General features: G+C 42.3%; 1 protein-coding gene across 1 annotated transcript in view; it reads left to right on the top strand.

Moving 5' to 3' along the window:
* slc24a3 (solute carrier family 24 member 3) overlaps positions 1–20,844 on the top strand; it is a 102,330-nt gene that overhangs the window by 66,989 nt on the left and 14,497 nt on the right. Inside the window, exons 3-11 of the mRNA XM_030070548.1 lie at positions 10,478–10,554; positions 14,651–14,725; positions 15,011–15,095; positions 16,148–16,251; positions 17,456–17,530; positions 17,857–17,882; positions 18,020–18,073; positions 18,236–18,363; positions 20,187–20,347. Of these exons, the coding sequence (XP_029926408.1) occupies positions 10,478–10,554; positions 14,651–14,725; positions 15,011–15,095; positions 16,148–16,251; positions 17,456–17,530; positions 17,857–17,882; positions 18,020–18,073; positions 18,236–18,363; positions 20,187–20,347 (785 nt within the window). The remainder of the gene's footprint in view (positions 1–10,477; positions 10,555–14,650; positions 14,726–15,010; positions 15,096–16,147; positions 16,252–17,455; positions 17,531–17,856; positions 17,883–18,019; positions 18,074–18,235; positions 18,364–20,186; positions 20,348–20,844) is intronic.

Genomic DNA, 20,844 nt, shown 5'->3' with positions numbered 1-20,844 from the left:
TCAGGCTGCAAATGCGGGACTGTTTCATTTCACAGAGCAAACAAAGACCCGCCTGGCATATCGGACCTCTGTGTGAAAGGAGCGCAAAGCCGTCCGAGTCATGTGTGGTCACACTTTGGCCTCCTAGGATCGCGGATCACTTGATTGAGTCCATCCCTCACATTATTTCCAGGCCTCTGCTGCCTGTTTTGGGTGGATTTTGGCGACCACTTTTTACCTCGTGCTGCAGTAAGGTTTCATCACCGTGCACCGGCTCACCCAAAGCTGAAAACTGGAAAGTAAAGGGGACGGAGAGGCACGCTCAAAAATTAACGACAAGATTCTTGATTCACAAGACTTGAATGGTAGATTTTGAGACGAGGGTGCACTGAATCTAACCTGACAGGCCCCACCAGGCCAACGGGGCTTTAAGCTTCACGCTCAGCATCTTGGAGGCTGCTGGGTCACACGAGGAGGGACACATTTTTACTGTGATATCCAGCAGCTACAACATGAAACTGAGTGGTGCACCACAGCGCCACCAACAGGCCAAATAGCTCCCGTGCTTCAAGCAGCAGTGTCAAAAACACTCGCACAAATCATAAGGAGCAACAAATCGTTGACTTGTTGCTTGTTTGCTGTGATATTTTAACAGCACCAAATGTTCCAATATTGAACTTGGTATGAAATAGAAAATCCTGAATATGGTGCATGCTTTTAGGTTATTTTCTTCTATTGTTTAAATTGTTCATATATTATTTTTCTACATTCCTTGTTTATAATGTTTATATTGCTCTTTGGTACTTATTATCTGTTTATACTGTTTATAGTGTAAATTATGTTTCATATTTTGCTATCCACTTTGCTGCTGTAATACGTGAAATTTCCCCACCGTGGGACTAAGAAAGGAGTATCTTATCTTATCTTATCTTATCTTATCTTATGTAGCTGTGCACAGTGTGGAGGCTACACAGCTTTGCGTTGCAGGTGCTCAGTACGCATGGTCAAAGGAAATAAATCAGTTTGTTAGAATTAAAATGCACATCGCACCTTGACGCTTTCAAACAAAAATAAAACAGATAGAATGAACGCAAATGCAGAGCAAAAACTTGCATTTTGCTCATTTGAAAGGACTGTACTTGGGATTTTGAAGGTTTGGCCTCTTCATTACAATCCAGCTACTTTTTATATTGCAGCAGATCATGCGGTTGCATTCAAGATTTCAAGATTTCCAAAACTGGTTGTTCTGCTTCTGCGGCTCACAAAGTCGTCGTCATTCGTAAACCACAGAGTTGATAATTGTCAATGTAAAGCAAACGTTTCCCTGTGCTAGGGGCTAATTCTGGTGGAGTCATCAAAGTACAACGGCACTGTAACTTCTAGAAAAATTAATATGCATGAATTTATTATAGTGATGGAATAAATAATCATTTGCATATCGTAGTGGAATGAATGGAAACCAGTGGCTGGACAGAAGGTAGGAAATAATTATATTCTAAAATACTTGCTTTAGGAAAAGATTAGCGGAAATGTGAAGTTTATACGTTTATTAGATAAGGATGACAAGTTTGATCACAGTGACCTCCATACGGTGAGAAACCCTTGGCAAGCTGCAACCACGTGCGTGTTCTTTTCTTCCTCTCGCAAAAACATTTTCAGTTCAACATCTGTCAGGAGGTGGTGTATGCATATTCATGCAGAAGTTTGCCCTGTGCCTGGCACAAAAACAAAATAATTAGCAGAAGTAGGGGAGAAGCCTCGCTCACACAATGCATTAGCGTTCACTTTGATGGTTTTTTCTTCAGAGGCGTTCCACTCGAACTCTGAGGTCGTCGGGTTTGATGAGGTGCGGCTGAAAAGTTGCTGAGCCGCCTATAGGACGCAGAGTCTCAGATTAATCTTGGAGGGTCCTTTTGTAACACATCCGCTAACGGTATGGCTTTTAGAATAATGTCACAAAATGCACAAAAATATTTTTGATGATGACACACTAGTTCCAGGGTTAATAAAATCCCTATTTGTATATTAAGGTACAAAATAGCAGGAATGTTTCTGCAGTTTTCAAAAATATTCTCCACCCCCCCTCATCCCCCAATATCTAATTAATGATCATGCCAGGCTTCTGAGTAAATCTAAATGATGTACTGGGCTTGTCCAAATGTTCAGGCCACCAAGGATTCAGCCAGCCTAATGCCAACTAATAGCAGTCTGTCCCTCCCGTTCCCCCCTCTGTTCCCTTCAGCCCATACTGTATAAACACAGCGGATCAGGCCCTTTAAACTAGCCGCAGACTGCACTTAGCCCTACAGAACACCAGCTAATGCAGATTATACATTTCCAGAAACAGCTTTAATGCAGCTGCTACTGTAAATCGTATTGATTTTTTTTTTTTTTTTTTTTTCCAAACCGGACAGAAAGGAGAATGGATGGAGTAAATCCAGAGATTATACAACGCTTCTGTCTTGCTCGCTGTGTGACATCCATCTTTTCACAGAATATTTAACGAGATTAGTGCGCCACGAGGGGTGGGGTGGTGTGTGTGTGAGTGTGTGTGAGTGTGTGTGTGTGTGATGTTGTTGCAGCACCGATGCCGGGCTGATCCGCCCGGCCGCCACAATGCTAGAGTTTGTTTAATCCTGCAGCGATGGATTGCTGCTGGTCGAGCTGTTTGTCGCTGTATTTCTTGTTGACACTGGGTCGGTTGCTTCGGAATCCACGTTCTGTCTTCTGCATTTGCATTTCAGACATTTTTCCTGAAGGTTTTTTATCCAGGGCGACTTCAAAGCGTCAAATCCTGCATCAGGCGCGATGCAGGCATTGTGAGCAGCTCATTCTCGGAAGGTCAAAGGTCAAAGAGTTGCTACAGTTGTTATAGAGTGGTGAAGTCCCGCCCCTTCCGGTGGGCCCCCATGGGACCTTTCGGAGCGAAAAAAAATGAATGGTGTTCAATGGACAGAAAATAATTATTTTCTGGTCCCCCCCGTCGTCATGCCATGGATTACACAAATGTTGTTTATCGGCTTAAATAACAAATTTTCATGTCAAGAGTTTGACCGTTTATTGCGCCATTGTTCAGTTAAATGCTGTTGAGAAAACACAATTAGAAAGACTACATGCTGTGTCGTGTGTGTGACGTCACGTCATCGCCGTTTCCCTCCATCCAGATTCAAGTCAAGATGCCGGTGTGTTTTGTTCCCGATTGTCCGCGTCTCCGAGGGCCGACGGAGCGCCGGGCCGGGCGGGAGGGCGAGCGGACCCCGCCGCCGGGCGGAAAAACTCAGAACCTCAAAAACTCAGCGCGGAGCAGAGAAATCGCCACGTCTGTTGTAGGCTTCCAGTGCGGGTGGTGACGTATATCATTCGCACCGAGAGCAGCGAAGAGTTGTAGTTCACAAAGCGGGCTCACACAAAACCTAGCATTATTAATATTCTTCGCGCTAAATTGTAGTCTTCTTTGCGTGAAAAATTATCTTTAAATATCACAAACAACATATGTGAAATCCATGGCACAATTCAAACGGGACCAGGAAATAATTTTTGTCTACCCATTGGATCGCATTCATAATTTTTTGCTTTTGAGGACCCGTGTACCGGAAGTGGGTGGGCGGGACTTCACCACTCTGTTGCTGTCGCCTGTTGTAACCTCCTCTATCCTGCTGGTGCCGTCGGTGGGTTCATCGTTGCTGCGTGGTTGAGATTTATTGAAACCCACTGAACTTTTATTTTAAATTCCAGTGGCGATCCAAAGGTTTCCAAAGATCCCAAATTTGTCCCGCTGAGTCACGGCGAAATCGGTACAAAATGACGCACAAGACAACGAGACATTTTCTGTTTCATGTGATGCTGCAGCTGTAAAATAATGGCATCTTGAGTTTGAATATTTCAGTGAATCGTCGCAACCGGAAGATAAACAACATGTCTGTGACTCTGTCCTACAATATGGAAATTATATGGACGTTTTAATTTAACTTTGAAGTTAGTTGAGGGGAAAATTAAGGGAAAATCACAGTTCACATGGGGTTTTCCCTCACTTTTTCACAGGCCAAGGCAGTGCCAATGTGTTTTGTACAGGGAAGAGAAATACAACACTTCTCACCATCGACTCTGACAAAATTATGCCGTTTTCCAAAAGACATAACCATCAAGAGATCTTTTCCGAGCGAAAGAAGCTTTGGAATGTATTTGAAAACAATATTAAATGGTGCGCAGTGTTTTCGCTCGGAAACTGACACCATTTTTCAGCGTTAATACTGAGAAGGAAAATTTAAGAGATGATCGATACCGAGCGCTGATCCGTTATTTAACTGTGTTTGAGGTCACGGGGCAAAATAATATATATACAGCAACGTACATAATCCTTCCTTTTCCCACCTTTTGGGAAATACGGGTCTCTGCCAGAGAAGTCTCAAATCAAGACAGCTTGCTTCTTTTTACTTCTAACATTTTTCTCTCAGTCTCGGGCAGAATCTCAGAGACTGATAATCCATTTAAGTCCGGTATCGGCTCCCGATGACAACTTGGCATTTAAATCCCTCATGATCGTCAGGGAAAAAAACCACTTTGAGTGTATTTTGTCAATTTCTGGCGTCACGTCAGGTCTTTGGATCTTGAAATACTCTTTGTTTTGCCATGTATGGAAATAAGCAGATAAGACAGATCTGCTCTTTTTTTTTTTTTTGCACCGCGAGCTTGGCTCCTGCGGCAGAATTGCATGCCTCTCTCTCTCTCTCTCTCTCTCTCTCTCTCTTTCTCTCTCTCTCTCTGCGTGTGTGTATGTGTGTGTGTTTTTGTGAATTGTTGATATTTGGTGGCATGGAGCTTGTCCTTCCCTCAGGAGCCATCTGTCTCAGTGCCAGGTTGAGGTGAAAAGAGAGAGAGAGGAAAGCTTTGTGGTGATGGACTCACACACACACACACACACACACACACACATCTCTGGTAGAAACAGAGTTGGCCGATGCTTCATGCATTCATTGGCCAGGTTCAGCGAGCCTCTAATCTGTGAATTGAAAAAAAAAAACAAAAAAAAAACAAAACAAAGACTCCTCATAGTCGGTCCAAAAGGGGCAGTCACGCTACGCATTCAGCCAAAAGCGCTCGGCTATTGTTGTTGTTATTTTGGGGCTGTGTAATTGGTTGAAGCACTGTCTCATCAGTATGTATAGAGGACGGTGTGTGTGTGTGTGTGTGCGTGTAGTTGTGTGGAGTGTGTGCTTTAGTGCTTGTTCATGTATCTGTGTGTCAGTTGGGAGATAATGACAGAGAGAGGTAATTGTTTTCTTCATAGTCATGAATGTTCCATAGTGTGTGTGTGTGTGTGTGTGTGTGTGTGTGTGTGTGTGCACTGCACTATTATTGGCACAAACTGGCCTGGCTGCGACTGTTTCTGGCTCAGTGGGAAACACATTCCACGGCTGGAACAGGCTTGGCATCTTTCTTCAAACTGTTTGCTGACTGTTTCTTGCTGCCTGCTCCTCACTGTACGCTGCACTGAGTGAGGCGCTCTGCTTTCTGACTGATTTACTGTACTTTACACTTTACATTTTAGACATCAAGAACAAGGCATTTACACTTCAGGCCACAGAACAAGCTTCAGATGTCAGATACCATAAATGATACAAACACTTTTTATTAATTTTTTAATTAATTTATGTTTTGTAATCAGCAGTATTGTCCCACCTTTGATACCCCGCTCTGTAACTCAGTCAGGGCTCGAAATACCCACATGCAACTTGCAGAAAAAATTTCGAGATTGCAGAAAAAAATACAAACAACTTGCAATTTTGCAGGCAAAAAAAAATCAAGGTAATTTTGTCCTTTTCCACCCAATCTGGCTGGTAATAGGTCCAATGAAAACAAAAAATAAAAAACAAAAACACTCGCCTATGCCAGAACTTAATAAACTGAGACTATAACCCATAACCCTAACCCAGATCAGGATATGCTTTGAGATTTGAAATAATCCGTTTTTAATTCACACAGTGTTTGTGTATTTGCAGAAAGTTTTTTCCAGATTGCAGAATTTTTTTTTTGACAACTTGCAATTTTGCAGAAAACAGAAAAAAAAGTATTTTGAGCCCTGTCAGTGTTCCTCTGATGCAGCCTTATCCTGGATGTTTAAATACTGACACACTCACAGCTGCACTTAAAGCGAACACGGCTGTAAATCAACATGACAGCACGTAATCACACTGTTATATTTATTGATATGGCAGGACTAGAGAGCGGATCAGGACGTGTGTTTTTGTCCGAAGCCGACCCGAGACGACCCGAACCTGACAGCCGTTCTGTTTTTGTGTCCGAACCCGACCTGAGCCCGAAATTTTCCTCCCCTCCTCCATGACGAGGTCACATTTCCCGCCTGAAATAGCCGACCCAAACCCGAGCCCGAACAAAATTTCTAAATTTTCGTCTGACCCAACGATTCACTGGATTTGTGACTTTGTGTTTTGGTTTACTTGTCAACATCAATGGGATTTGCAAAATCAGCAGGTTAGAGGAATTTCACTGGTGCTGCTACCAGCTGCCAGCACACTGGTGTCCTAACATCGAAAATTAAACATTACTAAAACATGAAAGCAAATATATGGAGGTCAAACGTCAGGCTCTGGGTGGCTGGGATGTCCTGGAGGATAAACCCACCCCAGAGCAATTTACACACATTTTTTATTTTCAGAACAGAGTTTGGCACTTCTATAGCCTGATGGAAATCCATCCAGCCAGTCAAAACCAGGTGAGGTCGCACTTTAAAGAGGACCGGGACCTGAGTCCTAATTTCATACCACTAACATGTAAATGTGAGCTGGTATGACAATAAAGTTCCTTGAATCCTTGAATCGTAGGGTTAGGGTTAAGATTTTTTTTTTTTTTTTTTTTTTGGAAACGGTAACTGTTTTTCTGTTCATATCATTGAGGTTTACCTGCCTTATTTAGCTACATCAATGCTCAGTGCGCTTACAGTGTTTCCGTGATCCTAGAAAGATGAGAAAAGGTGAGGAAATAGAGGAGGAGGTCAGCGGATACATCAAGTTGATGATTTTTGTGGTGTTTGTTTGTTTGTTTGTATGTTTGCTTGTTTGCTTTGGCAGACAGTGAGATAGTGTTTTATGATTCACTCACCTGTAGCCAAACACAAACCCAGACTCCTCCCTCTCTCCCTCTCCCCCCCTTCTCTCTCTGTTCTCTCTTTATCTCTCTCTCTCTCTCTCTCTCTCTCTCTCTCTCTCTCTCTCTCTCTCTCTCTCTCTCTGCCTTTTGATGGTCCCACTTCAGCTCCCTCCATTTTTCCCCCCTCAGTTCCTCGCTGCTTACTCTACATCATGTCCACTTCTTCATTTTGTCCCTTTTTTCTTGTTCCCTCCCTCTCCCTCTCTCTCTCTCTCTCTCTCTCTCTCTCTCCCTCCCTCTCTCTCTCTCCGTGGTCCTGTCAGTTCCTATGAGCAGGCAGGCCTGTGTGTTGTGTTTGGGCCACACAGGGCAAGCTGAAGCTGAAGCCGCCTGACTCACAAGCTCTCGGCTGTTGAGGGAGAGAATGTCACTGCACATTGTGTTGCTTTCACGTTACAAAGGCGTGCACATGCACACACACACACACACACACACATGCACACACACAGACAGACAGCACACACGCACAAACAGCACACATGGATGCACAGAGAGCAAACAATGCACATACATCGAGAAAGTGCGCTCGCACATATTGAGTACAAATAGAGCAAGCACACAGAGCAGACACACATATGGGCTTGTTCATTCACACACACACACACACACATGCACACACATTACACACAGAGCAAGCAAAGCAAATACCAAACACACAGTCACACTGGGCCAAGTCTATTTTTAGCCTTGTCACTCATATGAAGACTCAAATGCAACAGCACGCTGCGTATGAAACGGATGTGAATTAATATGTGGCAGATTTTGGCATTTTGTAGTTTACAGCCGCTGTCAGACTGCGATGGAACGTCACAAGTGTCGGATCCAGGATTCGTGCTAGGCTTTTTTTTTTTGGCCATTGATATTCCTGAAGACATATATATATATATATTTTGTAGCATTTTTAGATATATGTATTTTAAGCACATTTCGTGTAGCAGTGGTATTTTGTGTTCAAACCTGACACAGCTGGTGCTGTCGAGTGTCTCCTGTGGCTTACAGCTATCAGCTTCATCCACGGCTTCTCTGAGGCTGCAAGCTCCTGAGACACCACATCCAGATTAATGATCACCTGTGCAAATGCAACATACAGAGGCATCCAGTTAAAAAACACACAGCTCTGGCCTGATTCCAGACCTGAGAATCACACGTTCACTTAAAAAAAAAAAAAAAATCAAATCATTCAGTCTGAATATCAGGCTAATCATTCGCTGATCACTCCAAATGCCAAGCAGGCAGACAGAGGTCCCATTTTGAGCTTGCAAGGCGCTCAGTCACACCAAAGTGTTTAAATTTGAAAAACACGGATGTAACGTCGTGGTGTTGACCGAGACAATGTAGATGTTTGAAACCACTGACATGTGATCGCGATGGGCCTGGGTCGGGATGGGTTCGGACAAAAATTTAGACATTATGTGCAAATTTGGTGACATCGATGTTGTTTTAGTGAAAAATGATGGACCTGCTGTCTGTTCTGGGCAACTTCCTGTGTAGCGCTGGAGTTTACGTGACGACGCTGAAGGCATCACGTAGGTTGTTTCAGGTGGGAAATTTAACCTCGAGATGGAGGACGAGCAAAATCTCAGGCTCAGGTCGGGTTTGGACAAAAATATGCTGTCCGATCCGCACTTCAGTGTAAAAAAAAAAATAATCTGAAAATGCGAGTGGAAACGCTTGTGTGCTCCGCTGTGGATGTAACACGGCAGCGGCGTTTTCAGATTTTACGCGGCTGAGTGTGGACGTGGCCTCGGTCCTCCTCCAGCACAACTGTGATCTGATTCCTTTTCGATAATCTGAACCGGAAACACAAAGAAGTTTATGGGTGTGAGGAGACAGAGGTTGCCAGCTTCTGATAGCGAGCAGGTCCTCGTATTTGGAAAAAAAAAAAAACCTCCACCAAAATGAAGCGGGGGCAGACTGCAAGCTGCAATCTGTTCACGGCTGGTATGAACACCAAAGAAGGTAAATGACAACAAGGAGTCCATGACACACAGCTGAGGTTACAGGAGCTGGACTCAGGTTTGTTTTGGACTCGTCTTCGGCTCCAAATTTTTCAAGCTGGCACGACGACAGATCACCAAACATGTCCGAAATATCTGCCTCGGATGGTGCAAACTCAGATTCAAAATAAAAAAAATAGATATAGATAGATAGTGCGTGCAGTAGTGAATACAGTGCCAACACAGGAGAACATATATGACATCATTTCTCTAATATAAAATATGTTTGTATATTAGATTTCCATTTCTGAAGTGGAAAGCTGTTGTTCAGCCCTGATCCATGTGACTGCACGCTTTATGTATCTTTATGTATCTGTAATGTTATCTGACATATTGTGGCTTTAGTTATGACATATAATAATCTGAACGGTGTAATTTTTTTTTTTCTCTGCTGTTTAAATTGTTCATATTTCTATTTTTTATTGTTTATAGTGTATATATTGCTTGCTGCTATTTATCATCTGTTTATACTGTACATTTGCACATTGCCCACATCTATGCACATTGTACACATCTATGCACACGGTTTTTTGCACATTGGGTACTTAGATCTCTAGTGTCATCTTTTATTTTTATTTTTTATTTATTTAATCTTGTACTCTGTGGATACTGTTGAAAACTGTGAATTTCCTTCGGGATGAATAAAGTATCTATCTATCTATCTATCTATCTATCTATCTATCTAATGGCCAAGTTGGTAGTCAAATTGCCAAGCCAACATCAGTTTAGATCACACCGAACGCTCTCCCAAACTGTACAACCCAGTCAAGAAATTAAATATTAAAAATGTTAAACAGGCGGTAAAACCTGTTCACTGTCGTGCCGCATTTTCTTTGTCTTTGATCTCGGTGTTTCAGCAGTCAGTCCCCTGCCACCGCCGGCTGCCTTGGGAATGTTTACCCAACATCGGCGTTTAGAAGTTTTTTGTCTGACTTTAATTGGAAGTTGCCAACAGGCAAAATTAGTTTTTGGAAAAGGTTAGACAGATCACAGAAAACATGGTGGGAGGGCTGCTTTTTCATTTATGGATAATTCTCAGTCTAACGAGAAGGGACACATGTTCTCTTCCTCCTTCTGTTTATCTTTGAATCCCACCCACACAAGGTATTAATTCATTTCACCTTGCTATTCATGAATTTTTCTTCCTTTTGTACCCTTCATTTGCTAATTGAGTTTTGATGTCAGTCGTATCCTTGGTTATCGTCTTGATTTTGAAATATTTTCTCAGGGGTTTCTTCCTGTCACCTGCACAGTTAATATTTCATTTTTCATTCTTTCCCCTCTCAATATTTCATCGTGTTCGATTTCTGTGTTTTTTTTTCCCTCCTCTGCAGCAATCCACGAGTTCCCCAGGGATTATTTCACCAACCAGGAGCGCGTCGACGGAGCGGTGGGCCTGCACGTCCTGTGTGTGAGTGTCGTCCAGATGTACACGCAAAGTGCAAGATGTCAGTGTTTATTAATGCTCCTGTCTCCGCAAAACAGCTGTTGGTTTCTACAGATGTGCAGCTTCAGATGAATTATTACAACATTAGAGGACGGAGGAGCCCGCGCTCTGACGTGCACGAGCATTAAGAAGTCTCAGAAAAGGAAATCATGGAACTGAGAGTTATTTCATAGCAAAATTTGTTGCAAAAGGGGCTGAAAAATGCAGAATGGTGAAGAGCAGTCACAGTAGCTTCATCCTGTCAGGCCATCATCAGCGTATCAGCACTTAAAAAAAAAAAAAAAACACCACAAAGCCACGTATAAGAGCCGCAGGGTTAAAATTGGTAAGCCAAACACATGCATGTATTTTAGCCAGGTTTAATAAAACATGCACATGCAGAGTTTTTCGCTGCTGCTGCTGACATGTGGAGCAGAGCCCTACCAGCGTCTCACGCATGTTTACCACCATGACTTTGATTCATCTAAATGTATCATGGTAAAGCCACAGATTTGTTGTTTTTATATTTCTGCAATCACTGACTTTCATATTAATGTTGACACCAGCCTTATCTGGCAGGGCTTTATGTTGCCATGGTAATTATTCCATGCTTCCAAGGCTGGACGTCAAACAAGTCAGTAAATATACCGCTGAGATTGAAGTAGTTAAATAAATATATGTCATTCATATCAGTTCATGCATCATCTAATTTCCTCATGACATACAGGCCTGGCCTACAGAAAAGAAGACTTTAGGTTTGATCTATCTAGAATTTATTGCTTGTGTTTGTTAAATAATACAGAAGTTAAGGAACTTTAAAAAAAAAAAAAAAAAAAAAAACATTTTAAATGGCAATCACAATATTGGTAAAAAAAAAAAATAAAAAATAAAAATAATAATAATAATAATAATAATAATTTAAAAAAATACAATTAGATTATTTTCCCAACTTGTTTTCCTCGCTTCTCTGCCAGCACCCTACACAGGTGTTTTATTTTGAAAAAATCAACAAGATCAGCTTCAAATTGCTGCTTTATATGAACAATATTAGTCTAATTTAGAGATTTGCTGAAAACTTTTTTTTTTTTTTCTTTTAAATGGATAGATTATCAGCTACAATGCAACTTTCACAAGTTTTGCCTTGGTTCTCCTGGCTGTCAGCAGCTTTGTCTCAGAGCTGCTCAGTTTCTCTCTGACCAGCGTGTGATGGTCAGAGATGGTCCGTGGTCCAGTACGGACTCTGGAGATGGCCCATGTCAGGCATGACTCAGCACAACTGGGAATATTTAAACTGGTAATGGAAATGCAAATCAGCGCGGCTAAAAGTGGCAGTGGAAAACCCCTATCAGTGCTCAGGCTCCTCTGTTATCTAAGGCTGTGAAACACCTGGTATCCTCTCAGGACCTCCCGCTGCCTGCATGCATTTCATCATTTCTAATACTACACCTAAGTTAGCCTGAGCCCTGACCCTGAATTAACCTCAGCTCTCCCACCTAATGATAATCCTAATCCTAAACCAGCCTTATCAGGAGATGAAAATTGGCCCGAAATGTCCTCACTCTGCAAAATATTTTCTCACTGTGGAAGTCAAACTGGTCGTCACATGGATAAGAGAACAAGATCACACACCCACACACACACACACACACACACACACACACACACACACACACAAAACAAACAAACAAAAACGTGGACACTCAGCTGCCAGTGTGGTAGTGTGGAGGAGTTTGGCAGATGTTGAGCAGAGGCTTATGTGTGATGTGAGGACACACTGAGCGCCTGTCCAAAGATTTAGACACCAAACCAACATGCGCCGTCCCGAAATCAGGAGGACACAGTTGCACGCCGTTTCCCAAATCTGCAAATGTATTCACATTTGTGGATGTGACTGTGTAAAGAGGACGGTTATTTAAAAATGGACTAATAGCCATATCTGGTTTGTAATCAGACAAAAAGAGGCCCCTCTTTTAGCCTCTCTTGTACATTTCATATTCAAGTTATTCAACATATCCATTGCAAAGCAGTCTTCCACTTTGAATAAATCCCTAATAATGGGCCAGTGTGCTTTGCTTGATGGCATTTAATTATTAACAAACCAACGGATGTGAAAACTCCCTCAAACAAAGCCTGTATTAGTCCTGATTGGCTGTCAGCTCTGTAACTTGTGCCTGCTTTGCTTGAATAGGAATTGTGTGTCTCCACTCTCTCCAGTGTGGCCTGCACACGTCTCTTTGTGAAACAGACACTAACGCGCCGCTTATTGCTCTTGCAAATGGACGAGGCGCTTTCCTCGCACCTCGGCTCGAATGAATATTGGCTGCAGAGCTGAAAATTCGACGCTGTGGCTCCGGCAGACAGAAGCCTCTGTATCGCTCGTGCTGCCATTCACGGCGTCCAGATAAATCTGCATCCCGCTGAGTAAAAAGGAATGCTAGCTTAAAACCCCAAACATCAATCACAGGTACAAGGTTTAGAGAATAATGATACAGTATAAAAAAAATTACGATGTTTGGCTCCCTCATTATCTGCATAATAAGCTGCCAACATCAAAAGAGCTTTTCCAGAGGCGGGTGTTAGCCGGGCACGGCATTTACGTGTCAGCTAAAACACAGATTTAAGCCCATTTAAACCACCTGTGGGCACCAGTATGGGGCGGCAGGGTGGCGCAGTGGTTCGAGCAGGACCTTCTTGCTGCACCGGGTTCGATTACTTGTCCGGAGAGTTTGCATGTTCTCCCCCAGTCAGTGTGGGTTTCCACTGGGAGCTCTGGTTTCCCACCACAGTCCAAAGTCATGCACGTGAGGTGGACACTAAATCGCCCCTAGGTGTGAATGCGTCTCCCCGCCTTCTGGCCAGTGAGCGCTCAGATAGGCTGCAGCACCCTGTGACCCTAATTAGTAAAAGCGGCTTGAAAATGAATGAATGTACAGTGGTCCCTCGTTTATCGCGGGAGTTACGTTCTAAAAATAACCCGCAATAGGCGAAATCCATGAAGTAGTCAGCTTTATTTTTTACAATTATTCTAGATGTTTTGAGGCTGTAAAACCCCTCACTACACACTTTATACACTTTTCTCAGACAGGCGTTAACATTTTCTCACTTTTCTCTCTTGTTTAAACTCTCAAAGTTCAAACCTTCGTAGAAAAATAAGTCCGGTATTATAGAACGAACGCATTCTGTACTGTACAGGAGACACGGCACAGAGGAGAATGATTGACAATGGTCTACAGTCCCTTAGCCAATCAGGACGCAGAACACAATGCGCTGTAAAAAAAAAAAAAAAAAAAAAAAAAAAAAAAAGCAAAATTGCACCAAAAAAAAAAAAATCCGCGAAGCTGCGAGGCCGCGAAAGGTGAACCGCGTTATAGCGAGGGACAACTGTAGTCACCAATAGCCAAGCCAATAACTTTAAATTTGACGTTTTCCATTATGTGAACAGCATTCACATAATCATGGGACACCAAAACCCTCCAGTGACGAAACCAAGACTGGAGAAATTCCTCTTTAAGGCGGTGCGATCCACTGATGAGGGAAACCCTGCGATAAATCAGGCCTCAAATGAAAAACATGTTCGCAAACAAACACGTGCAATATCCGCAACCACGACAGAGCGAGCGTTAGAGCTGCTGGCTCAGGTTAAAAACCTCACCCAGCCAAACAAACGACATTCTAAAACATGCACCACCATTATTATTCATTAAGTCAGATTTCAGCCTCACATACTGTATCATTTACTTATGGTGAAGATATTCTCGGTGCAAGCATTTTGGTGACTAGGGTCACTTTCCTTCTCTGAGTTTGAAATCATACAAGAGCAGCGGTGTCATGGCAAATCTATTTCAAGTTATATTTATAGATGAATAAAGTTGTGTGTTGCGTAGTAACGGATGCTGGGAGGCTTTATTTGTCTGCGGCCAGAGCTCAGCCGATCTCAGGTGAAAGATCAGCAGCTGTAATCTGAAACGCTGCAGTTGTTTCTTTGGTCAGTCGTGCCCTGTGTGTGTGTGTGTGTGTGTGTGTGTGTGTGAGTGTGTGTGTGTGAACTGCAGCTCACCAGAGTGTGTGTTGCTGTCTGCAGGCGGTATACATGTTCTACGCCCTGGCCTTGCTGTGTGACGACTACTTCGTCCCGTCACTGGAGAAGATCTGCGAGGTGAGAAAACGCCGGCGCTCGTTCCTGCACTTCCTGTTCGTGTGGCTTGGCAAAGAAAAAAATAAGAGGAAGCGTCTCTTCTTCAGCGACGCTTCTTCTTTTTTTTTCTTTTCTTTTTTTTTTTTTTTGGCTTATACCAGGACCTGAGTGCTAATTTCGTACCACTAGCATGTAAATGTGAACTGGTATGACAATAAAGTTCCTTGAATCCTTCTTTTCCCTCCGAGGACCACGTCTTTCTCATCTTCTGTCGTCTTTCTTTCTTCCTTTCTTTCTTTCTTCCAGCGTCTCCACCTCAGTGAGGACGTGGCCGGCGCGACCTTCATGGCAGCAGGGAGTTCGGCTCCTGAACTGTTCACGTCTGTCATTGGTGAGAAAATCCCTCTCTCTCTCACACACACACACACACACGCGCGCACACACACCTTTGGCGGTAGCATCACTGTTTATTCCCGTAAGTCTCCAGATCCCACGGTGACACAGGACGACCAAACCGTCCTAATCCTGTTTTTTTCAAGTCATCGCAGCATGAAACCCAAATTTATCGACCACAAAAATAACAGCAGCTTAAAAGTGAGATCTGTGGTGAATAGAATTAGATCGTGTCACTTGTAAATGTTTGGCTTCGCTAAATAAAAATGAAGAGAAATGAAGCGTCACACCACGCAGAGATTGTGACAAATCTGCCGGCCTCGTTACGTAACTTGAACGACAAAAAAGTGAATTGAGTGAGTTTCTCTCAAAGCCCCAAATACTTTTTTAAAAAAATCCCAAATCTGAGTAAAAAACAATGTCTTTGGTCATCCACCAGTGGAAGCTGGCCAGATAGCTGCCTACTGGCTAAAAAGCTAGCAGAAAATTAGCAAAAAACAACTTCTGAACGCAGTAAATATGGAGTTATTTCATGTTTCCAACATCCTACTGTATGTTACCAGACTGTTTTTTTTTTTTTTTTTTTGTAACTTCCTGCATTCGCTCAATAAAACATATATCTATATAAGTGATCATTTATTTAATCAGAGAGGAAATGATGCAGCTGATTTCACACATTGGGTGTCGCTTTGGCGCTGAAATTGTAATAATAACATATTTTTCTGCTTAAAAACAGGTGAATTAATCAGGAATTCTCACAAACCGTAGTGGTTACCGTAGCGTTAGTTAAATTTAGCCGTCTATAATGTTAAATAAAAGGATGGTGTAGGAGCCAATTCCTCGTATTATTTCCTAAGGGTTAGTCAGAGAAGCATAGATTGGCTTGTAATAAGAGTAATAATTAATGTTCAGATTAATGAGGATGTTTTTCTCTGAGATTTGATTTGGAGGCCACAGGACCGTCCGAACATCGCAAAAAATGGAAGAAACGCCCCTTTAAATCTGAGCTGTACCTCTGGTGATCGGTGTGTTTCTGTCACTGCTGCGCAGGCGTGTTCATCACCAAAGGCGACGTCGGGGTCGGCACCATCGTGGGCTCGGCCGTCTTCAACATCCTCTGCATCATCGGAGTGTGTGGGATGTTCGCCGGACAGGTACACACACACACACACACACACCATGTTGTATTTTTGAGTTGATACACACTCTCCCTCTCTTGTCCTCTCTCTTTTCACCTTCAAGCAGCCAGTTTTGGACACACATTTGAAATTTTGCAGAAAATGAAATGCAGATTGGATGCATGGTAACACTTGTAGTGCCCAAAGTTAATATTCAATATTGCACTGGTGCTACTTATTATTTGGACTGTCCAATCTTAATATTCCACTTTGCTTCATCTTTTTTAAGTTATTATTAACCTAACCGTACTCCAAACATTAAATCAACCCCGAACGCTGACTAGCACAAAGTCTTTACGTTGCACAGGTTGATAGAAAGTTCAGTTATGAACCTCAGCTGACACAAAGTTGATATAAGTTGAATACAAAGTGCTTTCAAAGTCTGTCAAGAATCGATTAATATTGACGAAGTTGTTATTGCTCCCACGTCTCAGTCATGCTGGCTAGTAATGCTGGTTTCATAACAAAAACCAAGAAACTGACGTGCGATATTCTCCTGCAAACACAGTAAAGACGTTGAGTATTTCTCGGACGCTGCGGCAGACAGGCGTTTTAGACATTTCAGAAAGTCGCTTCTAACACGACTGAGCCACAAGCTGAGCCTTCATCCAGTCCGACATGTTTCCAGTTCCTGTTTATCTGCTGTTTAACTTCCCTGCCTCCAGCGACGGCACCAAAACATTTTGCGCTCAGCCTTTTTAATTCGACACATCAGACTTCACCAAAAAAAAAAAAAAAAAAAACCTTGGATGGAAAGCCAGCTAACCTCTCCGTCTCTCTCTCTCTCTCTCTCTCCATCTCTCTCTCTCTCTCAAGTCAGAATTTAGTTTGCAGCAAAGTGTCTCCCTCAGAAAATGATATCTGTCCTGTTCACCGCTGTAATCCCACAAGGAGGAGAGAAACATACTTAGAAGAATTTTTTCCTTTTTAGATTGCATGTTATGTAAGAGCCAAACAGACACACACACACACACACACACACACACACACACACACAGTGATGATTTACCGCAATCCATCAGGAGTCTAGTGGTTTATCTCATTTGTCCATGTTACATTTTCAACTCCACAGGACAAACAATAAAAAAAATGTCAGTGTCTGTAACTGTTTGTGTATCTCTCTCTCTCTCTCTCTCTCTCTCTCTCTCTCTCTCTCTCTCTCTCTCTCTCTCCCCCCCAGGCGGTGCGTCTCTCCTGCTGGCCTCTGCTCAGAGACTCGGTCTACTACACGCTGTCTATCTCTGCTCTTATTGTGGTGAGGAGAACCGTCATGATGCTGAAGACGAATGCAGCCACAATCAAACTGAAAAAAAAAGAAACACACTATTAAAAAAATGCATTCAGGTCTGAGCCGAGCTGTTTCCAAGTTTCCGTTGTCTAAACCGAACAGCCGGTTTGATTGATTAATATGTGATCACCATGCCAACATACTCCCGCTTGAAAAACATCCACGCATTCAAATTGATATTCACATATTCTCCTTGTATTTGTGAATTTAAAAACCGCAGTCAACAAGTATCAAGCTACGGCTTCGTTTCTGTGATTTCTCACCTTTTGTCACCATCCTCTCTCCTCCTGCAGATCATATATGATGAAAAAGTAGTATGGTAAGTCGAATTAATGTTTTTTTTTTTTTTTTTTAAACCATCATAATATGGTGGGTCAAAGAGCGATCAAAATACGCGATTTGATCATTACTGCCATCCATAACATCTGACACTTAATCGATAACTGTGTTTTCCAGGTGGGAGGCTCTCACATTGATCCTGATGTATTTCGTCTACATTTTGATCATGAAGTAAGTCACTTTTTTTTTTTTATTAACATGAAAACACATATTCATTCTTTTTAAATGGTAGTCCTTTGTTGATTACATAAATCATATAGTCTGTGGTCTGAGAAGGTGCAGCCTTACTTGTATTTTTGGTTTCTAAATGCTTTGCGCGGCCTCTCGCTCCAGGTTGAACTCCCACATCGTCCTCTTCCTGGAGAGGCGGAAGAAGAAGTCGTCGGCTTTGAGGAACGGCGCGGCCAGTAACACGGAGCTGGACGACAGCTGTGACGCCACCGCTGTTCTGCTGAAGAAGAGTAGGCCTTTCGCTCGCCTTCCTCCACTTCTTGAACTCAGTTTTTCCCCTAGAAATACAGTTTTTAACGGGCAAAACACTGAACCCAAGTCTGTGAGAGCTCTGACATCGAGCGGTAAAAACATGTGGATGTGCTGTCGTAGCCGGCTTCTCTCCGTCAGATGTCAGGCCTTACTCAGGTTTGAGCAGCCGAGCAAAGTGTCAGTATAAGTGACGATGTTCACTTTGAATATTAACATTTTAATCGGCTGTTACCTTTCAAAAGGTGTGTGTTTACACGCGGGGTAATGAGCACCGTGAAGGATCTTCTTTCGCAATAATCTCTGGCTCAGTCAACATTATCCTGCTTATTACTCGGCTCCTTCACAAAGACATAATCATTCGGCACAGAGTATTAATTTAAAATGACTTTATTACAAGCTAAAGTAAACTTTCAGCGAAAAAGTAGTCGTGCAGGACCGTCAGCAGTATTGCATTTCATTCATCGTATAGCCAATTTTGATTTTTAATATCTGATTACTATCAGTTACTGCTAATTATTTAATGCTGAATAACAGACAATGCATGCTATTTGGTCAGTGAAAATTTAATATGCAACAAAGCCATGCCACAAATCACAATATTTTATCTTTACTATTCAGTGTTATGTATTCATTGGTTAATGTCTTGTGACATTGAATGTGACTCAACCAAGTATTACAGTATAATATATCGTATTATAATGCAGCATGCCATTATATACTCAGAAGTCTGGCCTGTAGAGTAGGGGTGGTCAAACGTCTTGATATGAAGTGCCAGTTTTAAATTTTCTTGTTTTTCTCAAAGTGCCGTATCAGCATTAACATTAAGTTTGATTAAGGCACCGCATGAAAATCAAAATCTCCAAAGGGTCTGAAGTTTTATTCCTTCCCATCAACAACATGCATAGCAACAACAGACTTTGAGGGTTATTATAAGAAACAGAAAGGCATAATAAGAAATATAAAAATGTGTGTATTAGCAATGTGTTACAAAAACGAGTGTTATGAAAAATTATGTGCAGATGAGCGACACTTCAACATTTACTTTTTTTTTTTAACTATTTTTATTGATTTTTCTAACAAACAAGAACAAACACAAGCATTAAACAAACAGGTCTAAGTGGTCGGTTCATCAGCGTCAATGCTTTGGTAACAAAACTGCAAAATGATAACAGGTGTGGTGTTACACAGGTAGAAAAAACAAAGACAGAGCATTGAGAATATGTGCATAAATGAAACTATAACGAAATAAAATTCTTGTTAAAACCTGGCCATATTAAAATGCAGCAGCCATTTCATCCAGTAATTAGCAAATATATCCATACACAGTTTCAAAGAAAAGGTCATGCTGTAAATTTCCTTTACAGTCCCTCCCCATTCTCATTTTGTTGGAGGTTCTTTAGTCATCCGTTTCCTAGTTATGGCTTTTCCACTGGTGACTAGTTTCAGGAGAAGGTGCTCAACACGAGATTTGAGTTTGGTTGGAATTGTACCGAAATATCTTCGAAATATCTAATCTCAAAGCCGATAATTGATGTGATCTCTGTTGCTACTCTCAACCAGTAGGGTCGAGTTCCAGCACTGTGCCAAAAGATGTGATAGCTCAACATCTCCAAAAAAAAATAATAATAATGATAATAAATCCTCTCTTATTGTGAGTGTGTTAGTGTGTTTGAGCTGTTGCTGAGCCCTGAGATTAAGCATGTGAGTGTGTGTTTGCACGTCTACATTGCTTGCTTGTTTACATGCCTTTGTGTGTGTGTCTGTGTGTGTGTGTGTGTGTGTGTGTGCGTGCGTCCTACAGCGAACCACCACAGGAAGCCGTCGGTGCTGATGGTGGACGAGCTGCTGTCGGCGTACCCGCACCAGCTGTCCTTCTCCGAGGCCGGCATGAGGATCATGATCACCAGCCACTTCTCGCCCCGCACCCGCCTCACCATGGCCTCACGGATGCTCATCACCGAGGTACACACACACACACACACACACACATACACACACAGGCACACCGCAGCTGCACTGTTGACTGGGAAAGCAAGAAAGAAAAAAAAAAAAAACGATTGCTGCCATTTACAATTTGAAACAGGCTGCGGTGTGTTTTCCCTCAGAGGGGAGAGCGTTCCAGACAGCTTCCTTAATAAGGTAATCTGGTGCTGCACAGAGGCCCCGGCCTACAAATCAGGTTGCATATTGAAGATCCTCAGCGCTGCTTTTGCTATTTTTGTGCGTTTTTCAAGGGCTGGGAAAGCAGTGATGTAGAAATAGCTTTTGTCCATATGAATGCCTATTTATATCTTCAGTTGTAATGTTCAGACCAGAAAAAAAAAAAAAAAAATCACACTATAATGGGACTTATTGTGTCCAGTGCTGCAACTGCAGTGCACAGTCTTTGTAGAAGAGATAGAAATATCAGAGCAGCAAGTAGAAAGAGAAAAAATAATGAAGAAATAAATAAATACAGA

The sequence above is a fragment of the Myripristis murdjan genome, chromosome 15 (genome assembly GCF_902150065.1).
Source record: "Myripristis murdjan chromosome 15, fMyrMur1.1, whole genome shotgun sequence".
Lineage (NCBI taxonomy): Eukaryota > Metazoa > Chordata > Actinopteri > Holocentriformes > Holocentridae > Myripristis > Myripristis murdjan.
Note: the sequence above shows the minus strand (reverse complement) of the source record. Positions and strands in the feature narration are given on the sequence as shown.